The sequence below is a fragment of the Trichoplusia ni genome, chromosome 1 (genome assembly GCF_003590095.1).
Source record: "Trichoplusia ni isolate ovarian cell line Hi5 chromosome 1, tn1, whole genome shotgun sequence".
Classification (NCBI taxonomy): domain Eukaryota; kingdom Metazoa; phylum Arthropoda; class Insecta; order Lepidoptera; family Noctuidae; genus Trichoplusia; species Trichoplusia ni.
This window is the reverse complement of record NC_039478.1, coordinates 5,909,222-5,936,238: the sequence shown is the minus strand read 5'-3', so window position 1 is coordinate 5,936,238 and position 27,017 is coordinate 5,909,222. Positions and strand designations below refer to the sequence as shown.

General features: G+C 34.7%; 1 protein-coding gene across 2 annotated transcripts; it reads left to right on the top strand.

Annotated features, from left to right (window-relative positions):
* The first annotated feature begins 353 nt into the window (after positions 1 to 353).
* LOC113491895 (dual 3',5'-cyclic-AMP and -GMP phosphodiesterase 11-like) lies at positions 354 to 26,910 on the top strand. Of its 2 annotated transcripts, none has more exons than XM_026869108.1 (12): positions 354 to 556; positions 1,202 to 1,450; positions 15,317 to 15,475; positions 17,663 to 17,797; positions 20,382 to 20,531; positions 21,013 to 21,063; positions 22,359 to 22,613; positions 23,379 to 23,488; positions 23,744 to 23,932; positions 24,256 to 24,484; positions 24,969 to 25,052; positions 25,261 to 26,910. In XM_026869108.1, the coding sequence occupies exons 1-12, from the start codon at positions 410 to 412 to the stop codon at positions 25,597 to 25,599; spliced, it is 2,097 nt and encodes a 698-aa protein (XP_026724909.1). In that variant the 5' UTR covers positions 354 to 409; the 3' UTR covers positions 25,600 to 26,910. The 2 variants fall into 2 exon arrangements, with proteins under 2 accessions (XP_026724909.1, XP_026724903.1); XM_026869102.1 differs by having other exon boundaries at positions 355 to 556; positions 22,356 to 22,613.
* Positions 26,911 to 27,017: the final 107 nt, after the last annotated feature.

Sequence of the window (27,017 nt, the reverse complement as noted above, 5' to 3'; positions counted from 1 at the left end):
AATTACTCTTGTCTAAGGAGGCATGGTTTTGGAGCATCTTGTACGAACCATAAGTATAGGCATTATTGCGATGGCTAAATTGTTGTACAACCAATTGAGGTCAACATAGAAGTAGCAGCAAGTAAACCACGAGAAAATTTTTGTAGTCTAATTATTCGTGAGTTTAAAAAAAAAAACATTTCATTCCTGTCACTCAAGCCATAGGATGCCTTGTTTGTATGGCCTCTAGACAAATCAAGCTCAGTAATCTGTGAACGCGGTGTGTCGATATTAAAAGCGAATTTGATTTAACTAAAACCAGTTGAAACTAGGACAGTCCAAAAATATCCTTTGTATATTCCCAACATTTGGTTAAAACCCTAAATTTGAAGCTTCTACGACGAACCTAAATGTTAGGAACAAAGAAAGTATGAAATTGTATTTAAATAGTGTTTCTACGTTGTTGCAGGACGAGAGGTTTAACCACGACATTGACCAACAGACGGGTTACAAAACGAGGTCACTTCTCTGCATGCCCATTAAGGACATTAATGGAGAGGTTATTGGTGTTGCCCAGGTATGTAACCAGTTTGTATTGTACGCAGTTCTTATGAGAATGTAAAATTCTTCGATTTTGACCTTAAAAAAGACAAAGAATCCATCCAGCCCTCTCAACTAATCATGTTTGCCAAAAGTCTCATTCAAAGTAAACTTTGGTCTGTTTACATTAAAATGTTGCTTCAAAAAATCTGGTAAAACGGCGAAATGAGAGCTTAGCGAAGAAAAGATGAAATCAAAAAAGTTCCCGGCACCCTAAGCGTATTAAGTTATAAATATTCCAAAGTGGAATTGAAATTGCTCGGTGAAATGTTTGCAAAACTTTGTATTATCTATCCCATCAACAATGTCCCCTGGGGGAAAACGAATTAGACTCGCTTTTTAAGTTCTTAAAATAAAATATTGCATCTTTTCAATTAAACAAGATTGTTGGACGTAAATAGTTTTACAAGCGATTAATATTGAAATGGGGTTTGTAGTTTTAGTTACGTTTTATTTTATGAACAATTTCAATTGTAATTTTCGGAACTAACCTTTTGATTGCCTCATTGCGGTTTGTAAAAATATTTAATACAGTATTAGATCATTCTAAGAAAATTAAGTAAATTTTTGTAACAACGATAACTAAAAATAATACCAAACGCTAATCGCGATTCTCTTACAGGTTATAAACAAACAAAGCGACGGACCTTTCACGGTCAACGACGAGAAAGTGTTCGCTTCATATCTCCAATTCTGCGGCATCGGGCTGCGGAATGCCCAGCTCTACGAGAGATCGCAGTTGGAGGTCAAGAGGAATCAGGTCCTGTTGGACCTCGCCAGGATGGTGTTCGAAGAACAGAGCACGATCGAGCACATGGTGCTGAGGATACTAACCCACACGCAGAGCTTGATTCGATGCCAGCGGGTACAGGTATGTGAGATTATTTTGTATAATGTAAATGTAGCTCAGCCCGGAGCTTTATAAACGTTCCCTTGAATGTAGTTTCTTTTAGCGTATCGTAGGTAATTTTTTGCCCAATAGTTGACTACACCAATGGCAACATCATTGGTGAGGTTGAATTCTTCCAAAATAGTATCTATTTTTCTGATTACGAAAACCCATAAATCATGTCCCATGAGCACTCAGTACTTTCAACTACACCCACTTAATTGTCATTACGTCATTCCAGTCGATTTGCTCGTTCATAATCTAGGTACACGCCTCAAAGAGTACAGGTAACGTACCAGATAATACACGAAGTAACTCCCAAATATAGTTTATCTTATTAGTCGAAATGGAAAGTTGGAAAGGGTATCGCGGAATCCCAAAAAAACTTAGTAATCCCTACTAACTCGGGTAAAGCGAGCCGATATGCGATCCCGAAGTTATCGCAACTATTTACATGTTTGTTTATCGGAGAGACTTGCTTAAAATGTACCAGAATTTTACTTTAGGTTGCGATCAATATTTTTTAACGCTTTTCTTATCTTCACCAGTTTCTTTGTTTGAAGTCGGTTGAATTGCAATTGCAAGTTGAATTTGTTGGTCGGTTTCCATATGCTATTTTTGAGGCTGATCTGATGCCGATATCAAATTGACAAATGCTTGTTTTGAAGAAATCTATATTTCTTATTTGAATTTTAGTCAGTAGATTTTGGGTTGCCGTCACTGCTCTTTATCCCAAATGAAATTAAAGACATCATGTCTTGTATTTGAATTATCCCTTTGAAACCGTTCAATTTAATTATCCTTGCGAGAAAAGCTGTTCCCAATATCTTAGCGGTGTTCATTATTACCGCGCTTCATGATTGAAAACGAATTTCAATATCGGAATAAGTTTGATAAATTGATTCATTCAATCAACGAACAATTTGGGTCGACTTTTAATATCAATTTCATTTTCATTCGAAATGCTTTGAGACTTGAAAATTAATTTTACTTGTTTTCGTAATGAAACGTTTGAACTGTTTTTACCATAAATGTTGAGGTAATGGATTGTAGAGGTGCTTACACGTAAGGCGACGGGTTTTATCTAAAATTAATTAACTTTATCACCCGTATTTGGTATCGACCCAAATTGGCAGCAAAAACATTAAGGACCACGAATAAACACGATATTTAGTCATGAAATTAATATATTAAATGTGCTTAAATACTCAGGTGTTTATAAAGCCCTTCTTAGAAGTAAGCCTCCGACACCCAATGACATTGGTCACTAAGGCTGGTTTCTCTGTCACGCTGAGCGACAGCTGACGGCCAGTGCTGATGGATCAAGATGTATAAACGTAGATGATGTATGATGACGTTTTTGAGTCTTGCTGTCCACTCAGAGAAAATGGCCGCGTCCATTTCAGCTTTAGCGCTGAATACAAACTCATAGTTTCCAAAATATGAGCACGTATCATTGTAGACAAGACAGCGTATAGGTTAAGTGACCATGCGTCCAACTTTTAGACTGTCTGTGCCACTGTCCCATGCTAGCTTGCGCTTGCAAATAAATAAACGATAACTTTGTTATAATGAGTGACACAATAATTTAAGTAATTTTAAGGACAGCGGACATTTGGCACTATTATTATTAGTCATAAAGTCAGAATTTTCGGCTTACGTTGCCACGTACACAAAGAGTCTTACCATTCATTCATCATATTTATTCAACCTTCAACCGATTACATTAAGAACAAATAGACGGGTATATTTGTTTTAAATTATATTCAAACATCCAAATATTCTCTCATTCACTGTGAATAGGAATTAATCCGCTTTCCGGTCCAATGAATCAAGCAGCTTTGAATATCGTCAAAAAGGGCCAAAAGGTGTTAAATTTACATCAACTTGATTAACATTCATATCTTTTGTTTGATATTTCAATGAGTATTACAATTTTGTTGTTACATGTGGTTTCAATTGAAAACAGCGGAGATACTGACTGTCAATGTTATTATTGTATAAATGCCATGGCATCAATAGATTAATCGGGTGCAAACGGAACCCTATTATAATCCGTCTGTAATCAGTCTCTCACGGTATCTCTTGATTGGACCATGTTTTGCAGTAAATCAGTTTAAAGTTAAATATTCAGATATTAAATATTTATTTTCCCTTTTAACACAAAATTAAGCAATAGTTTCTTAAGCCTATTTGCACGGAACCCTAAGTGTTATGTGTCTGACTCGCACTTGACCTGCTTGTGTTTAATGTTGGTCTCGACTTGGCAGCGACTTACAACTTATCGACGTTTAAGAATTTGGTCATACACACAAAAAGTTAAATTTATGAAGGCATTTATGAATTCATGCAATTTCTTATTCTCATATCTCTACAAAAGTTCACAATGAAAGTTAGTCTATTCTAAAAGAGTTTTTATCGTCTAAAACTGTTCTAAGTTCCATTTATTTCTGTGAATATAAAGTGCATTATTAAGTTTATTTAAAGCCTCTCCAGCTTTGCATAAATTCGTACTGTACCGTTCCAATGCAGTCTATATGTGAACCAATACGTTACACTTAAACTGATTTAAAATATACTTTGAACTTTTCCTAGCGAGTTTTCAGTTCAAGGAAAATATATTTCTTTTTAGGTTGCTCTATTTTTCATTACTTAACTTAATTAAATATAACTTTTACAAAATAATTTAGTTATCTAATGCTTTTTTTACACTTTGATCTTAGCTAAAAAGACGAGAAGCGATATCTTATGCTATATCACCAAACGTGACGTGAGGTCCTTCTTATGAAATGGTTTTGAAATTATTATTTTTATCTAATGCCTTGTCTTTCTGTTCTAATATTTTTAGATTCAATTTAAAACCCTATTTTACACATTCAAAACATCTAATAGAGGATTTAAATAAAAAAGAAAGGCTGCCGCGCTATTAGCTTTAAACCTTGTGTCGCTCCTTGGAAAATTTGTAGTGGTGACCTCAACCACTCAGCTGTCCGTTGAAACAAAATAGCTGAAGATAAACACGACTCAAACTCCAATCGGCAAAAGTAGTTTCAGTTTAATCCAAGGACCCAATATTATCGTACCCAATTTGGTCTATTTGAGCGTTCTATTAATAGAAACAAGATCATAAGGGCTTCAATCCAAGATGCCCGACGATACAAACTATAATTAGTATTATATCCTCGGAAATCCGATCATAAGTAACTAACGAACTATCAATTGTCCTTAGTCCTGCCTTTGTTTAGTAAATCAATTTCTACATGAAAGGAGGCTTAGCTATTGTTAGCAAATTGGGAGTAACTAGGTAGGTGAACGATTATTGTCTGCGATGATGAGCGATGTGAACACGTTAGTGATTAATTTATTGGGTATAAGTAATGTCCTTTTTGGTATGGTTAATGTTGTTGCTAAGGAAAGCAAATGAAGTGTGTTGTATGAAGTAACATGACATATTGGACATTTTCCGATTTTTTTTTTAGCGAACTAATGATTGAATGTTATTATATTTTTGTTTTGTATCTTAAGTCTATTTCTCTCTCAGTCCAACAAGGTTTTAATTAGTAAAAAAATAACCTCCTAAAATTGCTTTTTAGTACTTAAAGTATTACAGATCATTTAAATTCTTATATTCCTAACCATCTAAAAGAGTAACACTGTTAAAAGCAATTTAGATACTGACGATGTCGTTCTCGGAAGTAATTAGCAAAACAGGGACAATTTGTTTCGCATTAAATTTTATCAAGATTGACCCCCAAGTTTATTTGAAAACACGCTTTAAAAGGCTCCTTTTAATTGTAATTTAACGACAATTTTATCCCTACTAATGTTTATAATACGGAAGTTTAATGCGACCTTTATTCTAATTAATTTTCCATTAAATTGAGGTGAAAATTATTTTATAGCTCCATTAAACTTAGCGTACTTCATAACCACGTTGTTTTTGAAATGTTATTGTTTTAGATCCACCATTATACTAACGTAGCCGGTAATAATATTTGTCTGTGTAAAGATGTTAATGTGGTCCGCTCTAAAACTTTAAAGCCTCTTAACCTGAAAAAGGATAATACCCAGTGCTCATCAAAATTAATAATGAACTTTTTTCATTTGTTTTATGGAAATGACACAGACATTTTAATTTACTGAAAAATAAAAGTGGTTAATATGAGTTATACCTTCCACAATGTTTGTCAAAATTGTTAATTAGCATTTTGAAAGGATAATGGTGACGGTGTATTTAAATGTTTGTGGATGAAAGCTTAATTATGCAATTTACAATATTATTTATACAGTCATAGCTCACTGTAGCTTGTACAAAGGATAAACCTGACCATTGCCTTTACGGAGAGATATAATAATTCATGATGGTTGATATTATTTTAACGAAGATTTATTGATGTGCAGGTGACACTAACGTTTGTAACTGATTTCGGTTTTTGTATTAATTACTACTCTTTTGTCAAAGTCAAAGTCTTTGACTTATTTTAACTTTTTAATTACATATTTCCGTGATTTTTAACGCAATGCGGGACACAAAATTATTTTCATTTTATTCATTCGTCTCAGACCGAATCAGACTCGCGAAAGTACGGGTTCAGTAAAATAGGATTTACAAACAATATTGGTCACCCATCAAATTTTTAGTAATGGTTGATGTAGCGGCAACAAAATCCAAAACTTGTGAAGCCTGGTAATCTCTTTACATAAAATACTGCCTAGTGACAGACAGACAGACGTCGGTGTCTCGGTAAAGGATTCGGAATAGGGTTACCCGTGAGCAACGGAACGCTAAAAAGCGTACTATTTAAATGAAACGCGGTATATACACGTACGTATGTTGTTTATGTTTATGTATGTATATAGAAATGTATTGCACAACTTAATGATATGATAGGAATGAAGATAGACAGTTGGCAAGAGTGCGTGATGGTGGGTCAATGTAAATATTGCAGTCCATAGAGGCATATTATATTTAGTTTTTATGATGTAAGATGATCTCGCATTGTTTATAAACAAGTTAATAAAAGTAATTACATTAAGATAAGAATTAGGACATAAAACGAAGCTAAAAAATATGTCCTATAAGCACTATGAGCAGCCGAGTGGTATAGGTGCCTCAGGTCTCAATCCACGCGTAGGACAAGCATTTCTCTGACCCACGAAAGCTTGTCCTGAGTCGTGGAACCTGCTGCATAAGGCTAAATATTAAGTTCTTTAGTGCGGGAGTCGTTTTTTTTAACCACTGTACAACTTTAGTAGTACAACGGCAACTGAAGTCACAAAGAATTACATACAACCTTTATCACGACAACCATATTCATGGGTTTAACTGCGGCGGTAACTAATTGTAACTCGTGGACAAAGTGAAGTCACACAAGTTCGTTCTCAATAACATACAAAGACCCCATGATGTCAATTATTCTGCTAGTATTACAAGTCCCATACGTTGGCCTAGCTGTGCAAAACGGCGTGACGTGAAGTGGCGCGTTAATTACGAACTGTCCCCATAGACTCATGTTTCCTATGTCGGCGAACGACGCGAATGAGGCTAAATCAGTTTGTTTCGACCAACTTCTAATTGGTCCACCGATAGGCCGACCAACCGCCAAAAGTAGTGTTGTGAAAGAGATACGACTATATGATGTATAGTGCTGTCACGCATCCAAAGTTGCAATAAATATATTAAAGTGTAGTATACCGTTGGTACCGAAATGGATCGACGCATGAAATAAAATTTTGATTTACGTTGATGATTCCATTCTGTACAAAAAAGCAATTAATGCAATTAAATAGATATATATTATTAATATTAGCCGCCTCGCCGCGCATTCCGACTATAAATGAGAAGAATTTTGAATATTGGGTGAATTATGATTATAAAGTTTATATATTAAAATGTACCTAATCCAAATCTGCTGAGTAGTTTCCGCTTAAACGCGCTCAAATTGTATCGTCAAAAAATTAAGTTCATGAGATGGATATCTTGGTAGTCACATTGCATAATGAATAGTTGGAAGACGGCACAAAAATGTAAATTTATAGTGGCGCCGCTTTGAAATGCGTTGCAACTCTTTACTTTGATAGACCAGTATCTATACCAAGAGCTCTCGTAAACCAGGGCTGTTGCCGTTGAGGAAGCGAGAGGGTGCTCTGTAAGGCAAATAGTGGTTTCCTGCTTGCACAATGAAAACTGTTCTGCTTAAGGTTTTTTAGTACTGTTATAGAAGAAGCCTTTCGACTGATTGTCACCAGTCAACTGTTTTATAGTCTGTTTGTTATTCTGTATGAGACTAAATAGCGATATTCTCATATCTGAAATAAATAAAATTTATTCCCACAATTATATTTACACGTTTCCAATTATTTTTGAAGCGCTATTTAATCCTTTAGCTTGGATATTAGTTTTTATTAAAATATAGAATGAAACTATGTTAGTGTCGTAATTTTAACAATTACGCAAAAAGAACCCAGACGTGTTTTTTAATATTGTTATGTAACACAATACAACTAAAATAACGCAAAAGGACCGGTACAATGTTTCGTTGATACGAGATAATTAAAAGCTAGTCTTATTTTTCCTCTGTGTAAATAATCGTTAGTATCTAATGATGATTGAAACGTCGCAGTGGCGCCAAGCGCTCCTATTGCGGTCAGACTGAAGGTAGAATACAAATTAAGGCTTATCTCTGAGCATCGCAATCATTACTCATTGCAAAACTGAAGATGGAATTATAAACCAGTTTCTTAATACCTGTAAGTAATTTTGTTGAAGATGACGTACATGTTTGTACAGTATTCGTATACAGCAATATGGTACTATGCTAGAGCACCAATGAGTTTTGCTATCTCAGTCATATTCTGGTGGTAATTGGAGGAGCTCGTGGCTAAGCTATAACCGCATAAGTGAATCGATCACATGTTAAGCTATGCTTGACGCGGTTGGTCCGTAGATGGGTGACCATCTTTGTCATAACAAGTTCCTCCGTGTTTCGGAAGGCACGTTAAATTTTTTATTGCTTCCCGGCTGTTAATCCTACATCTTTGACATTCGTTACAGGTAGTCAGAAGCTTGAAAAAGTCTGACAACCAGTCTAACCAAGGGGTATCGTGTTGCCCAGGTAACTGGCTTGAGGAGGTCAGAGAGGCAGTTGCTCTTTGTAAAACACTGGTACTTAGCTGAAACCGGTTGGACTGGTAGCCGACCCCAACAAAGTAGGGAAAAAGGCTAGGCCAAAAAAAAAATGGGAAAAACCATTATATAAGAATATTGAAGCTAAGGTGCTTTTCAGTACTAGGCGTTAGCTACACATTGTCTTGGATACAAATCCAGTGAAGCATAGGTGCATTCAATTCTTATACACTGACATTTGTTTTAAAGTAAATTATGCAAGTATTATGATTCATTTACCCCTGATACCCGGAAAGCTGTTCAACTTTATTTGTCACTCAAAGCAGCTGATTTTCCATTGTATTCATTTTTTAATGACTCCCGTTGTTAGTAATTTTATTATTTTAATAATATTAACGTCACACGGAATAATATATGAGGTATTGAAAAGTAATTAATGAATTGTGTTAATCACTTTTTCATAATAGGAGGGATTGGGAAGGGGAATGATATGAAATCATTTAATCTGTTATTAGGATATATCATCACTTTTACATGTCAATTTCGCTTTGAGTCGACTAATACGAAATGATTTCTCACTTTTCCTATGAGGGTGATGTATAAGTGTTGTGATCATGAAGTGTTGTGGTAACGTAGCCTAAGAAACTTACATTATAACATGACCCGCATGTGATATATCACTTAGGTACCTACTCAGTAGTCCATGGCGTGCAAAATTGTTTTTACTTTTAACACGTTTGCTATGACGTCTTTTGAAGTTGGTAGTCGACTTATATCGTAAAATTTACTACGGTCAGACGCGGATTCAAAGATGACTATTAATACTCGCTACTGACACTTGAAAGGATTAGTGCTTTATATTTAAGATTAATACGCTAAGGTTTAATTAAGTGTTAAATATATTAATTTCCTAAGTAATTCTGGCGCGTCTCACTAAAACGGAATGCCTCTTAAATGTTAAAACCAATTTATTATTCGGCTTACAAATTAGAGTGGCGTCACAGCTTGTTAGCTCTGTTTAGTAGTCTATCTACGTCTTAGGCGTTCTATAAGCTCTTTTATTCATACTAATTTTTCGATCTAAAAAAACAAGTAAGTCTTGCACATGTTCTTTCAAAACGTTAATATCAATGACTCTAGTTTTGCGTTAACAAAATGTCACTACGGGTATAGGACCCTCAAGAAATTCCATATGTTGTTCTAAAGTATTTTTTTTTTAAACAACAACAACATTCAAACGACTTCATGTAAAAACTACTGAGCCGAACCTGATGTATTTTGTGGTACCAAATGACAGTCAGTCAGACAGACAGAAAATAATCAACAAAATCGCTTTATCCAATCCGAAGTAAAAGAACTACAGACAAATTGTGAACCTCCCTCTTATTGAACTCGGACAAAAAAGGGAAACTGAAGTTTGTAATAAAACCTTTTACATAAAGTCATCTGTAAACAAATACGCAAGACGCTAATGTTTATGTGTAAACGTTTTGGCACTTATCCCTTATTTGTTGTTTTACATGAGCTTAGGTTTGCGCAGTATGTAACAATGTATCAGGTTATTGGGTGCTCGCCAACTTATCGCAATTTCTTAGAAATACTATGCATTATCGTAAAATATAGACAACGTTGTAGAAGTAGTGTCGATGTCTGTCAGTCATTTGTCAATGCTAAGTTTCGTTATGTAGTTAATACTTTCGTTTTGGGACAGGCTACTTAAATGAAATTCTATTAACAATGAAGTCCAAAAATTAGGTTCTATATTTAAAATATTGTAATTCGGTGTGCTACGGTAGGTATATGAAATAAAAATAATAATATTGGGTTTATTAATTGGATCATTAATGTGCGCCATTTCCTACACGAACAGTAAAATCAATATTTCAGTAAAAGATTTAGTTTTCGAATTGCGAATTCACCACATGATGTGGAATACACCCTAAATTACACTACATTTCGATCATACGGTACATTTCGATCACAAAACATAATAAAGATTATTTTAAATTATCATCGCTTGATATCCAATATGCGGACGGATATACATATATCTTAAGGATTTTATTCGCTAATTCTAATGATAACATGATAAAACGCTTTCAGATATTTTCCATTTTAAAATAGTAAAGCATACACGTTATGTTTGTGGGCGGGGAAATGCATAATGGTCGTTTATAACTCCCACGGCCTGTCAAATGATGCCTTTGTATAGCCAGCAACATAAGTTGGTTAACAAGTAATAAATAAATATGAAGCTAAGGGAAACAAATGGTTTAATACGTATGGTTAAAGATTGATTTTTTTTGTAAAACACTGGTACTAAGCTGAAACCGGTTAGACTGGTAGCCGACCCCAACATAGTTGGGAAAAGGCTAGGCCAATGATGACGTATGGTTAAAGATTGCCAAACACCATATTTTATAATACTACTAAATTATGCAACGGCTTGGTGACGCATATTTATTGGAATTTCCCGACTAGTTTCACTAGTTACTCATAAGCTAACCGGGTCTCGCAGGGTTGGGAGTTGAACTTTGGTTGGGTTCCAAACCGTTGCATCATTTAAGTGAACTAACCTGCATTTCCTAGTTGTCATGAAAACTACTGGCTTTTAATAAATCGGCTAGTGTTAATACTTTTGTTGTTGTCTGTACACTCGATAGCTTACGTGGAGTACTCTATCCGCACGCTATTTCATATTGAATCAGAAAATCATATTGAACTGAATATTTCTAAATATTCGACTAAATGTTTGTAACAATCATACATTGAATTTACGAGCGTGCGACCTGAAATGGTTTGTATAATATTTACCTAGGGAATGTTCGTCTGGCATATTGTACTAGACCTAAATAAAAGATCGTTTTACTAAATGTTGGTCAAAATATAGGAATTTCACAAAAGCGCACCCTAAAATGGTTTTGTATAATAATTTAACTCAGAAATGTTGGTTGCCTAAAGTACCTAAGTAATTTTATCTAATTGTAAACAAAAAAACTAGAAACGAATCGGCTGGGAAAAGCTAAACATTCCCACACACGTTAAACAAATACAAGAGACGTTGTACGACGATGCAGGTTTAGTCAGTAAGAGTCAGAAACTAGCATCTTCCTGTGAGTATCCAAGAATTCCTGCGCCTTATCAAACAAAAAAATGGTTCAATAAATGTCATTGTTTGTACAGCTAAAAAACTCTTCATGAAAATATTTTAGTACAGCAAATTTTTTCAATAGCCAATAAAGAATGTTCCAAAATAATCACATATTTTACCCAAGTGTCTTATAAAAACTGATGGATTGATATCATCACTCAAACAATGAACTCTAAATCGCTTGAAATATTAGAAAAAAATGTCTATAGGATCTCATTACATTGAAAATTGCTTTTATTATCCAATAAAGAAATACCTAAGTAACATTTGTATGCAAAAGTTATGAAAGATGTAACATATGATAAATGCTCGATGAAAACTCTTGAAATTAATTTAATTTGACGTTTATGCAAATATTTGTGATTTGATGTATAATAATGAGCGCCATCTGTAAGAAGAAATCTAATTGTATTTTTTATGGAAAGAAAGAAAACAATATTTCTTTCCTACGATTAGTCATTAAAAATAGCCTGTAATTAAGTTATAATTTTCCGGTTTACGTGTCGTCATTAGGAGTTTAAGATCATTTATTTTTAAAAAAGCATGAGTATGCAGTACAAACAGGCCAGCAAGCAAGATGGTACAAAAGAAAGTTACGTCCTTACATGTTAGTTCACACAAGCGAATGAAATACAGCATTCAAGTAAAGGTAAAAGTGAATTACCTATCTATCACTACCCATTCTTCTCCGAGGAAGTAGGTGTCTAAGAGGATACCTCAGTCATAAAAAAAAACCCAGTTCCTCATTGCAAATTGAATTGTCGAGTGGAATAAATATACTACACACAGATTTTCTTTCATCTACGTCCTTCGTCCTACCGCTCATATACTTTGGAAGGTGACTATAGTTATTTACGCCCAAACTATGGTATACTATACTAATAAAAATACATACCGCGTAAACAAAATAACTTGGAGGATAAAACCAGTCCAGACTTGGGTTTACGTGGTAACTGCTTATTTAGATAAAAGCGTGTCAAGAACCCTAATGAGAATGGAAAGCGATAAGCTTACCAACGGCATCCCTGCTCTAGGGACTGGGGAATACTTTGTGAACGTTTTAGAACAGATTGTATACGTTAACACTACGTTTTATAGTGATTGTGTCATTAAGATTATAGATCTTTTAATCTGTAATAATGGGATTATATGGTACGTTTTTAATTAGACTTATTTCACAGCCATCATCCACCATGGCAGTGCAGGTCTTTGATGGATCTCAATTATTCTTGAAACGAATACCTCTACACAATCTTCAAGTTCGTACATGCAGGCATGCGTAATAATTAAGACTTAAGTCCTCAGCCATTGAAGAAACGTACTTGTGTCATGGTTAAATAAAAAAAAACTGATGTATATACTTGCAAAGTACTTTTCATTTGAAGGTTCTTTTTAGGTCTGGAAATCGGACAACATCTATGTTTTCATAAGCCCTAAAACTCATTTGTTTGACAAAACAGCGTTTGCTGGGATAGCTAGTATAGTATAAGAATTAGTTCCCGGATACAATGGGTGGTATAAAAATTAGGAATATACTAAAAAAGTGTAATGTATATCTAATCTATCTTATACATACACGAGAGACTTTCTTTATCATTAGGTCCAGAATGAAACGTGTCCGGTTATATTACGACCACCCAGCATCCTCAAGCAATACTTTATTGGACCGTTTCCAAGGAAAACTCAATTATGAAGGAACAATGTGTAGAAATATCGCGAACTCCTTTAATGGAACTTGGTTTGTTCTGTGAAAGTAGCCCAACATTACAGATCATTTGAGGTAATCGAAATTTCACCTAGATGGAAAGGTACAGGAATTTAAAGAATTGGCAACTTCTGCCCACATTCCTATCACAATAGTAATGTGGGCAGAAATTGCAAAGAGATAGAAGTTTCGAAGGAGATTTAGCATTTACCTAGCAGTATGTTTTCACTCAGGCTCAAAATATCATAAATATGTAACTGTTTGTAATTATGAATTTAGGGTCATTGGAGACCTTGAGTAATTAGTGTGAAAATTGAAAATCAATTGACTTCTTTCATTTTTCATGTTTTAAAGATGATTTTTGACTCCGGTTGGGTCCGATAAATACGCGTGAGCAAACCTTTATTTAATTCACAATTATGATCCTATACCTACTTATTTTAATTAACCGTGAATAAGCGGAATAGAAAAACACAAATAAAAACCTTAAGTTAAGTATTATTATGCTACACTGAACATAAACATAATCGTTAGGTATAGGTGTTTGACCAACTACGCGTTTTGTTTACATAAAATGTAGGTGTCTCGGACCAGGTGTGCTTCTGCTAGCATTATATTAACATCGATTTCCCACGATATAGTCTACAATAAAATTAGCATTCAAATCGAGTCCCTAAAATAATTTTAAATCGGACGATCGACTAGACTATCTTGGCCGATACGAATTTCGTTTTGCCCCACCAATTAACGTTGTTTGCAAGACAATATTGAAGTTTAATATCGGTTTGGTTACTTTGTGCCCGTTCTTGGTGAATTCCAATTAAAATATTTAGCCTAGAGTCGTAAACAACATCAAAACGTACTTTAATCGATACTAATCGATTCATGTTTCATTACTTGTGAATCGAACATAAAATTACGAGAATTTTATATTTCACGTTTCGAATCCCGTATAAAATAGAGACTACGCATTGATAGTCATTGGTGGTCGTAAAAATATCGAATAGCCTGTAATGGTCAGTTAGAGTCGTAATAACAGATAACGCGGCCGGTTTTATCGGATACGATCGGAGACCCGGAGTTGTGTTCTGTACTTCTTATTGCAGTTGTGACTTGTGTGACTATTTTCACACGTGCGTACTGCTCGCGTCTGTGTCGACAGACACTTTAATGTTATATTGGTACAATACCCTCGGGACTAGGAAGAACGGATCGCGACTAGGAAGTTGTTTTCTTTCGTTTTGTATGACTGTTTTAATCTTAGAGAATATCGATAATTTTGATGCTGTTTTTGGTAATCGAAGGCCTTAGTTCCGTTTCTTAGTTTAGCTTGGAATTTGTGTGGTTTCAGTAGAAAAATACGAAGTTTAAATTAATAAAAATAAAACTACAAATTTTCTGGATTCAGATTAAAGTTTAGGATTATGTAAATCTAATTTCCATTTAAATAAAGGAGTGTATCTGTCATATTTAATTTGCATAACATATTGAAATGCGCGACTGTGAGCCGCAAACGACGATTAGCCTTTATTAAATTCATTAAATCAGTGCACAAATTAAGACACCCTTTGCCAAATTAATGTTTTTCTTATGATTTATATTTTTCAACAATTATATTTTCGTAACTTTTTTTGTGCTCATATCACAAATATGTTTGTTAATGTATTTTAGTGAATCGACATTCTAGGTATAAAATATTTGTCCACGGCAAGTTTAAATTATTGCTAGGAAATCCGTGGGCAATAATAACTAGTATTAGTAGAGAAACAATTTCGATTTAATCAAGAAACGTTTGAGACATGCCCAGCTCTGAACGTAATATATTTTGAAACGTTGTCCTAAACTAACGATACCTTTTATTTCCAGGTACTATTAGTACACGAGGCGTCGAAGGGCAGTTTCTCCCGGGTATTTGACCTGGAAGCCGGTGACGATACCGACCTTGGAACTCCGAGGACTTCCCCTTACGAGAGCAGATTCCCGATCAACATCGGCATTACGGGATATGTCGCAACTACGGGCGAGGTGAGATGGAAATTCAGTTATTTTATTAAGTGGTCCACTACTAAGAATTATCTAGGGGTCGTACCCATTGACTGAAATTGAGGCTCTATCACTGATGATTCGTTGGCTGGCCGTCTGTCACAAAGCTGTATCTCCATAAATTGTGATAGAAGGCCTGTGTATCAGATATAAACATCATGAATTTCTGCTTATTTGTACGGAATAGTGTTAAACTCCATTTAACTCCCATTTTGTGTAAGACTCTGTCATCTGTAATGAACATATCTCCCAAAAAAAAACAATTGCCATGCCAGTGTCATGTTTTTGGATAAAATCACTTTCAGGAACGAACTCCTCCTTAATTACTCAAATACCGATGATACTCAAATAGTGAATTAATAAGGATACCAAATACAAATCACAAAATTAACATTATTAACAAAACGATGCAGAATAAGCATCTTCTTTAACCTCGGTTTACACTATTGTTAGTATTAGATCTACGATATTTAGTTAGGTCTAACAAAGTCAGGCTATCAGTAATAAGGTTCTCTTGAGTCAGCAGTCAGAGACCCTCACACTTATTTGTCACACGATTCAGCTCTTATACCTATTTCTATACATTTTGATGATTTTGCTGAAAAATAATGGCCGTAGTTTAGCCTGAAAAAATAAACGCTAAACTAACACCTATGAGGATATTTTCCAATAATAAGGCATTTTAAGGTATAGGTATAGATTTCCAAGAAAAATATTGGCTAAGTATTTTTCCTTGAATCGCATAAACAAAAAAATAAGAGGATACAATAAGTTGTAATCCCGCATCACTTAACTGTTGAAATCTGACGTCATTTATCGGTAAGTCTTTACCCACAAGTGTCAATTAGCCCCAATTACGTTTCACCATCTTCGATGAGTTTTATCTACGTATATTTATTGATTTAAAAAGATATTAATAATATGTATCTAACATTTTTAGCTCTGACGGTCAAAATTGGCTTTTTTGTTAAATACTCAATTATCGGTAATGAGGCAATGAGGGCTCGGTTAACTAAAGCCACGCGTGACATCGTGTTTTATTAGGTACTGCAGTCAACATTACTGATGTGAAAGGTTAATACAAAGTTTTGCTGCGAGCCTTGTTTAAAAATTGATGTTTTAGCTACACCAATTGTTATTGGTTTGAATTTTACATGGTAATACATACCTACTTGCGTTTTGTATCATTTTATTCTTTGCAAAAGGATTTGCAATAAATGATATCTTGAATACTGTATATCATAAAAGACTGCCCATATACTTGATAATTTAAATTTCTAAATCTTATTTTCGCTGCCCGACTATAAAATCTACAAAAATAGGGGCTTAAATTGTAAATACAAAATCTTTTATCACGAAAAAGAAACACAGAGAATGAAACAGATAAAAAATATTATCAAAGTTTTGCATTTTGCAGTAGCATGCCTAATAAATAATATGCAACTCCGCTACTTTATTTGAATAACAAAGGAATGAAACATGCAAGTTTGTTTATATTAAGTACTTAAATAAATTGGCTGTAGTGTCTGGCCACTATTAGTGCCCGCTACGTTGTCTAGAGCCTTTATTCCGGCTTCCACTAGATGTGACAGTGAGCTCTTGAGTTAACTATCTTAGGGAACTCTTACTAAGGTTGTTTGTCCGGCCGACTCAGCTTAATAACTGTGAACACTGTCGGCAGAATGTGGGACGATTAGCTTAAGGACTGTACAGTAAAACGGGGGTGACATAAGACGTTGAATCTACGATTTTGAATAGTTTTGGTATATTATTACAAACATTTGTAGACCTTAGTAAAATGTTGTTTTGAAAATTTTGTTGTAATTTGTTACTGTAGTAAGTGACGTGTGTCAGAATATATATAGGTACTAATAATATTATCTTACACAAAATTTTATTCTAATTCTAATCGTGTCTCGAGAATACATCGTGAAGCCCCTTCGAGAAACTTTTAATTCAACGGCTATAGTAATTTGAAAGTTTTTCCCGAGTGCCGTTCCTCTAATTCTCGCTTGTTCATTAAAACTGTTTCCCAGACAAGTTGACTGTGTATTCTCATGACAGTCGCGAGCGTATTCATTCTCGAGAAGGTTAAGTGCAGGTTTGCGGGAACATTATTTGCCTGTTAACATCATGTTGTTAGAAGTAACATTTCGTGTTTATTTTCAGACGGTGAACATCGCGGATGCCTATTTAGATCCCCGTTTTGATCCGTCGGTCGACGAAGGCACCGGATTTAAACACAACACAATACTTTGCATGGCCATCAAGAATTCTGAAGGAAGGATTATCGGAGTCATTCAGGTAAGCTGCAAATTTAACGGAAACTTTTCTTATTTTATGCTTGTTCTCCTCATATTAAAGATTATCGTATAGAAAATGCTAAAATATGTAGGCAATTACTTAAAAGTTATCTAAAACGTGCCGAAATATGGTAATTGGATCCAAAAAAATAACCAAAAGTTTTTATAAACTGACAAATTTAAAGCGCAAAACGTGCTATTAGCCAACGTGGTCACGTAGAATTAATGAAAAATTCAAATAGAGTGAAGTACAATTGTTATAAAAACAGTAGCGCAATGCGGTTGGATGCGACACTCCGAAACTGGATACAGATCGGAGTAAGAGAAGGTTAGGCGACAACGACGCGGATTTTGATAATTAACTCCGTACTATTGCAAGACCAATACCTACTTAAGTAAAGTTCTAAAAAGACAATTTATCACAAACAAAAGGAAAGACGCTTCGAGTGATAACTTACTATGCGTTTGCCGTGTATTGTTCTTGCATACAATTGTTATAAAATGTTGAGCAAACACGTTTTATACATCGGATTTTGGATTTACGAGGCTCTATAGTCTTTTCGAATAAATTACTCAGATGTGTCAACTGCGTAACTTGACAGGGGTGTTATTAAAAAAGATATGGAACACAGCTTTGAATAATAATAATCTTGTGAAGCAATTTACTTATATTATATTTCCAGGCACTTATTATATTTTATCCCCTGAATTATTGGGCATTAACATGTCGTTTCCGCAATGCGTCATATATTTTGCATATTGTCGAAAAGTGTTATACTCGTAAATGCAGTCGTTTTCGCTTACGCAACTTATTACCGAAAAAGCGGCCCGCATCTCAAGCTGTTACTCGGACAAGTTAAATACCAAGTTAATTTAACTTAAATGTTCAACTGAAGAGTTCTGTGTTTCGTTTGAAGTTTTCTCTAGTTTAAAATACTTCATATACAACGTGAATGTTTATCTGGATCTAGTTGTAGGTATGAGTGACCTATAGGTTGATAATACTTTTAAATCGTAGTTTAGATAATGTAAAAAACCTGTGAAGAACTGACGACGTATTTTTCTGAAAGCAGTAGGTAAATTAACCGTAAAATCACACTTTATAACTTTATCGTTCTTCATAATTCCACTTAGTAAAATTAATTTCGCAAAAAAATATCGCACCAGAGTAAATATGTCCTTCAAAAGTCGCTCCGACTCTGGTGTGTCGTCTACAAACTTGGAGTTGTTTTCTTAATTCAGTTAATACAACAATTTCTTAATGAAAGTTTGTTTTTAAACCTAATTATATCAGCTTGGAGTATCGTTAACTTTCAGCCCAGTTTTAAACATTAAAAATGTATAAAGGCAAGACTTTGGTTCACTTTCTGAAAGTTTAATAAACAGATGTTTTCGTTGCTTAACTTTTGTTTGTAAATGCGGCGAGTTGTGTAATTAGTACTGTTCTCTTACAAAACTATGAATTCATATTTTTGCGTCTTTGTCTTGAGTTCTGACGTAGTGCTAGCTTTATGCCAAATTTCGTGATTCTAGGTCGACCGAAAGTACGTCATAAGTGGCTATTGAGTTACTGGAAAATGTTACAAAGAATAAACAGCACTTGCTTTCTACCTAGCGTGTGTTTAAAAAAGTCAAGAATCTAAAATTATTTAGAATTTATTTATAGATATATCATAACAACAACAGTCGTTATAAATATGTACATGAACATAACATTATTCACAGTACACATATTTCGTGCACAAATATTAAAAACATTTGATGTAACAAAATTACATTTTATATACCTATTATAAAAAATAAAAAACAACGATTTTCAGATAAAATTTGACAGACAGCCCTGCAAACAAATGATCTTGTTAACGGTGAAAGGAAGAACGAGTATTTTATAAATGAATGAAATATGAATTCAACAAATCAAGCACTCTTTTTAAATGTGTTTATGAGTCAACTAATAATTTTCCATCGCACAATGTAATTTTGAAAATAATTAATACAACCTTAATCGTATCCAAAATTAAGCAAATCTCATACATTTCTCATTTTAATGAAATTGCGTTATAGTTGCCGTTGGTTAATTGTCTTTATTGCAACTGTTACTACTGTTAGCTAGCAATTTGCAGTTTGGTTAATACGGATTTGAGTTACTGCTCTCCGTGTCATAATGGCTTTGAAATAAAGCTGTTTTATACACCTTATCAATTAGTCGTTAAAATTTATAATATTTAAATTTAGTCTGCAAGTGCATGTAGGTACTGTTTACTATAATATCCAAGTTAGGAATGCTATTTTCGGAATTAACTAATGCTCTTTCCATTTACGTTACAATAGTATTGCTTCTAAAGTCATAAATTCCTACCAAATAGACAGAAAATTAACGATTTGTTTCTCTGCCTATTTAAAAGGGTAAATAATGATCGCCAATTATTTGCTAGTCTTTCTCTTAAAGAATATACAATAAACATCTACAAACTAGATCTAAAAGGGTGTGAAGGTTGCGAAACTTTTTAGCACTCGCTTTTAAGCTTTTAATAAACGATGTACCTATGTACAATAGCTAATGTTTTCTCTTTATTATATTACAGTTAGTCAACAAATTCGACGAGTTGCTGTTCACGAAGAACGATGAGAACTTCGTGGAGGCTTTCGCGATATTCTGCGGCATGGGCATCCACAACACGCATATGTACGAGAAGGCCATCACAGCCATGGCCAAGCAGAGCGTTACGCTTGATGTGAGTTAATATCGATTTTATTGTAAAGGAATAAGATTGATTATGCTCTAAATAGGTCATTTTAGCATGTTATCAGTGAGATGACTTTTTTCTCGCCATTTCTCAATGGAAGTATTTACTTTAGTAGGAGTGATATCAAATTGCAATTGCAAACTATGTTAAATCATATCCATTTTGTGTAAAAGAGATTTGCGCTTTTTAACTTTTTGATGGCTATAGCCATACTTATAAGTACCTGAGCAAAATTCCTAAAGATGCATTTGGGAAAACTTGGATTCGATCTGGCTGTGATATAGTACCACTTTCCCGATTTATTGTTGTTTTATTCGAGCCGAAATAAAACTGTACAAAAGACAGTTTTCGAATTCATTATCGTTGAGTACAGAGGTACTTACGTAACATACAAATTAGCCAGTCATTTCCCACATACGCATAATTTCACTTGGTCCATTAAATGTGAACATGTTATTTGTTATTGCAGGTACTGAGTTACCACGCATCCGCATCATTAGACGACGCTCAACGGCTACGGGTGGGTTCACAACACAAATGAACATTACACACTAATCTGTACACACAAACAAACTAATTCAAACCTTAACACACAACAATAAAGTCCTATTTAACAGCTATAGAGTTCCAAAGAGATTATTACATAAGTGTTCAATGTACGTTGGTTGCTGCAACTTGTAGTTGGCTTCAAGCGAAACGTCTGAAGCAGTCATATAATTAACAAAGTCCGTAATTAGATGAACATGTTTGTGTTAACAGGTTTGCTTCCCAACTTGGGTCATGATTGTTCGTGGAAAGTTAGTCTGCGTTTTGTTGAGACGTACTTTAAATAAGGGAAGCTTTTTGTGAAGCAAAATTCGTATAACTAAACGACTGTGTAATATAAAATACGTAATGTATCAATATTATCTCGAGTAACGATATCCATTGCGGTTTTATAACAGCTATGGACATAAACTTTGATAATCGCTCCGCAATGTACACAAAAACTTGTTATACCAACAAATAAGCAAAGAACTAAATCACGGCGCTTGGTTAAACCACAGGTGCCTGTTAGCATAGCTTTGAGTCTCGTAATTGAACATGCCACATTGTTTCGGCCATTTAAATTCGCTGCTGAAGCCTGAATGCGCGTAATTAAATTCCAAGCGAATCTCACGTGGAACATTTAATATTGCGACTGCATACATATTCACATAATTTACTGAGTATTAATTGATAACGCGTTTTAATTTACCTCGTGTGTGTATGCCGGTGCAATTTGCTTGAGGTATTTGCTAGTTATGTATTATTTACGAATGGGACTGGAATATTAAATGCTTTTCAAATCTACTTATCAAGAAATTTCGTTTAAGAAATGTATTGTTTGTTTGAATTAACTGTCTGGGTGTTTTGGTATAAAATTATTGCTCTTCGCTCAGCGGGAGTATTCGAGGTTCACAATGCATCAAAACTTGCTTACAATTTGCTCGAAACGTACTAAATTAACTATTACCAAATTGATTTCATTGTTCTCGCCATCTGAAGATCTATTGATGTAAGACTGTTGTGAGATGTCATGCTACATTTTATAGAGTGTCATCTCACTAACAACCGCAACATACTTTGAGAACTGGTGTAGTGGTATGGCTTTTGTACAACCCTGGAACAATAGCCGAGTAAACATACCAAAAGGAAAAAAAAACAGCAGACGAATGAGAACGTCCTCCTTTTGAATTTGATTAAAAATTAAACTAGATTCACCACAACACCACACACAAACAAAAAAAGAAAACAAAGAAATAAAACTTACAATAATATTATTTCTATCAGCAGACGTTAAGGATACCCTCATCAGCTCACTTCAGTCTCCACGAGCTAGCATTCGACGACATCGACATGACGGATGACGACACGCTCCGCGCCTGTCTCCGCATGTTCCTCGATCTCGACTTTGTGGAGAGGTTCCACATTGATTACAGCGTCCTCTGCCGGTGGCTGCTCAGCGTCAAGAAGAATTACCGCAATGTAACGTACCATAACTGGAGACACGCGTTCAACGTCGCGCAGATGATGTTCGCTATATTGACGGTGGGTTTTGATTTTGGTTTTGATTAATAACCCAAGCAAGTAGGTGTAGAATTATGAGGTGAAATATATATACAATGCTAATTCTACATAGTAAGAAGAATAATTTTCAGTAAGGAAATGAAAATAAAGAGTCCTACTTACAAAATAATCTACCATCATGTTTCCAAAATTAGAATGGGTTTCGGTTCTGAAAATTTTGTCTGTTTCTTTGCATAAAATCCGTAGATCATTATAAAACCCTATGTGATGTAGGAGTTTCGTGATAATGGTTAATTATTATAGATTTAATTTTAATAACATTCGTTCAATTTTTCGAAAACAAATCCCTCGAGGAACCACGAAAAGACAATATTGTAAAAAAGATATAGATTCGTATAACACAGAACCATAAATTTTATACAGTTTGATTATTACATTGAAATGTATGTAGCAAGTTGTTTCTGCTATGATTCCGAACACGTTTCTTGCCCCTTAGGGAAATCACCGTTTTTGCAATGTAAAGTTTTTGACTGCAATATGCATATATCAACAATTTTCAGCTTCGGATTCAGTGAATTTAAATTAATTAACTTTATTGCCCTGGTATTGATAAGTACACAAGGATTTTTTTTTGGTATCCATCACATCCTTAATTTCGTTTATTTTTTATAACTACATAATTTCCATTTCGCTTATTTACTTAGTATTAAGTCATAAATATAATTTCGTATATTTGGAGGTAAATTTAAGCTTTAGTTGTTCATAAAAGAAATATCTCTTTTCCAGGAGACACAATGGTGGAAGATATTCGGCGAGCTGGAGTGCTTGGCGCTCATCATCGGCTGCCTCTGCCACGACCTTGATCATCGGGGGACCAATAACTCTTTTCAGATCAAGTTAGTTCATAATGTTTTTATGAATATACTTGTTTTATTATTCGCAACTCCCAATTTTAGCATTAAAATATTTTTTTTCTAATATCTTCTTCCATTCAATTTATGCTATTTTCACTTTTTTATCATTTTTACTTAGCTTTCTATACATAAAACCTAAAATTTAAGTGCCCACTTTTTCATCCAAATTCAGAGTCCACCAACTATACAATAAGAGCAGTAATCAAATAATGATAAATCCTGTTTAAATTCTTCCAGGGCTTCATCACCGCTGGCACAGCTGTACTCCACCTCCACGATGGAGCATCATCACTTCGACCAGTGCCTCATGATCCTCAACTCGCCTGGAAACCAGATTCTGCTCAATCTGTCCTCAGACGACTACGAGAAGGTCGTCAAAGTGCTCGAAGATGCTATCCTGTCCACCGACTTAGCTGTGTATTTCAGGTACTTATTGATTCCAAATAATAGTATAACACACAATATTACCATATCACCGAGGTATTAGGAAGATATGCTACAAATACAATTCTGAAAAGAACTAAATTAAAGACCTAAGGAAAACAATAATTTACTTAATTCCCCTTACATAGCCATATCAATTACCTAGGACTCGCAAGAAATAAAAATACTTGTATGCCCCAAATTTACCCCAACCTGACAAATGCAACAAGGGCAGCATTATCACTAATAATACACCAATTTAATCTCCAACGAAACCAAAATCTATCATAACCTATCCAAACCTAGAACCAAAATTATTATTCCAGCAAACGCAAAGCTTTCATCGAGTTGGTCAGCGAAGAACGTCAAGTGAGTCCGTCATGGGGCGAGTGCGAGGACCGGCGCGGGCTGCTGCGGGCGATGCTCATGACGGCCTGCGACCTCGCCGCCATCACCAAGCCCTGGCCAGTCGAGAGACGGGTGGCAGCCCTGGTCGCCGGAGAGTTCTTCAGGCAGGGAGACCTGGAGAGACAGAACCTGAATTTGACTCCTATCGTAAGTTAAATGTGGATTTGTGGTTGTACAAGGATTGTTGTTGGGAGGTAGTTAATGGATGGTATAGTAGTTAGCCAATGATGACCAAGAATAGGGATGATTAAAACGTCAGCAGAATAATCAAACGTATGGAAGAATGTTTTAAACACTGTCATCATGATTTAGAATTTTCTTTTTGTCATATGATTATCTTTTTTTTCTTTGACTGACTGTACGTATTCCTAGAGTGGGCGTGGCTAAGTGGTCATCACGCTAAACACACTGTGCGTGACGTGTCGCGGGTTCGATCTTCGCGTAGGGCATGCTTTTGTGGGATTCATGAATGCTTTTCTGAATCTGCATTTATGTGCATGTGAGGTAAAATCTCCGCCACACAAGTATTTAATAAATTTATCAGTGTGGAATCCATTATTGTAAAAAAATATAAATATGTCGTGCAATAATAAATGGGTATGATATCATTTTTTTTTCCATTTTCTTTCAGGACATAATGAACCGGGATAAGGAAGATGAGCTTCCAGCAATGCAGGTCAAGTTCATAGATACCATCTGCCTGCCCATTTACGAGGTAAACTATGATCATAATATTAAAAATTAAACACCTAAAAATCTATATTGTTGTAACATTCACGTACATACATACTTAACAATAACAAAATTCAATAAAAATTGCCCTGTTTTTTTTGTTTCTTGAGTTATAAGAAGTTTTTCAATCAACAAGTCTTAATTTTTAAACATTTCTTTATTATACTAAAACGACTTTATTATACTTGTAGGCGTTCGCAGTCCTATCGCCAGCTCTGCAGCCGATGCTCGACAGGGTGAAGAGCAACCGCGCGCACTGGATCGACCTCGCCAACAACGACAAGAACGGCGAGAAGTTCGACTACGGCCTCGAGAAAGAACCCGAGAGGAACGACAAGTCCAGCATTAGCTCGCAAAACGTCGATGACACAGAAAACACCTACGAAGGCGATAGCAGCGGCGCCGTCAGCCTCTCGTCAGAAACCAACTCCAAATACGAGAACCTCGAGAACCCTGTCGTAGGCCTCCTCTGCAACAACGTCCTCACCCTCAGGGAACCCAACAAATTCTGTCAACTAAATGACTACTAAATGTCCAGACTATGACAATGTGATAAACCGTCTCCACGTTTCAGAGGCCAATAGCGAAGCCAAATCGTCCATTTAGGATGCTAGGTTAAGTACTTTAAGTTTATCAGCACAACTAACATTGATTTCACTTCTTAGTTGTGATTCGTAATTATTGCATTTTAGAAATGGTTTTCGTCATTGTTGCGTTCATTTGTTTATAGTTCACTTTTTCCTATTGGTCTGCTTGGAATGTTGGGTACGTCAGATACGTGTACACATGCACTTCGCGCGAGTTTACTGACAGCTGTGTGATATTCGTTTAGTAAATAGATGATTTAGTCGAATTTGAAGTTTGTCTAAACGCAAGGCGTAATTATTCGATAAGTTGTCATGACCATCGCCGCACTATTTTTATACACTTCATTATGTAGCTTTACATTTTTAAGTATGTACCTAATAAGAGAAAATTTTACAAGTAGGTATGTAATGTTTTAATTTACCTCATTCGTCTATTCCTACTACGTATTACATGAAGTTTTTTCGTGTGTCGATAGTTTTGGTATCATTTAAGATACATTTTACAGCTAATGAAATATTCAATTTCTCATAGAAAATAAAATATTTCTACTATAAATACTCTAACCCACGCTAACCGCAGTAAGTGTAAACAGGGCCTAACTGTCGTGACGTAGTTGTATGACCAAAATACCAAAAAGTTTTTATGTAGTTGTTGTACTAAAATCCTAATTGTTCTCTATTGTTCGGATTTATCATGATTTCTTTCATACGTATGTATTGCATATGGATATATTTTTAAATTATTATAAATTCTATTAAAACTTATTATTATGGTGACGTAAATGTGTGTATGAGAATAATGTTGTACACTTCGACAGATTAGTGTATGTCAACTAATAATTTTCCATCGCACAACGTAATTTTGTAAATAATTAATCAATGTTATAAATACTGTAATACTAACATGTTGTAATTTTGGTAAGTACTTATTATAAATTCGGGTTTTCTCTATTTAATTGTTCAAGGATTATTTTTCTATGTCTGCTTATAGGAACCGAGGCCTCGCATTCATTTTATCAAGACAGTTAAGGCACCCGCTGATCCATTCCAATCATAATTTCGATTTAATAGATTATCATGCATCGATTTTGTTTGTGTTGTCCACAAAAGTGTCAATTATATCTGCAAAATAAATTATTTTAAAAAACGAGATGTTTTTAAAATAATATAAAAGCTGCTAACTTTGTTACTTATTTTTTATTGAACTGCAATGTTTGCACGTTTTCTATGAATAAACATTCGCTAATAGTTGTCCTTCTAGTCTTTCATTCAATTTGATGATCATTTCATTTGGATATTTTGTATTTTAATGTTTTTAAAATATTGGAAATTAATAAAAAATATAACATTCTTACGTACAA

Bases quoted from the DNA above. Each gene is read 5' to 3' on its own strand.
- LOC113491895 (XM_026869102.1), top strand. From the start codon at position 410: ATGAAATTGTATTTAAATAGTGTTTCTACGTTGTTGCAGGACGAGAGG. The intron at 21,064-22,355 runs GTGGGTTCACAA...TATTTCTATCAG, and splicing joins ACGACGCTCAACGGCTACGG to CAGACGTTAAGGATACCCTC. The intron at 22,614-23,378 runs GTGGGTTTTGAT...TCTCTTTTCCAG, and splicing joins TGATGTTCGCTATATTGACG to GAGACACAATGGTGGAAGAT.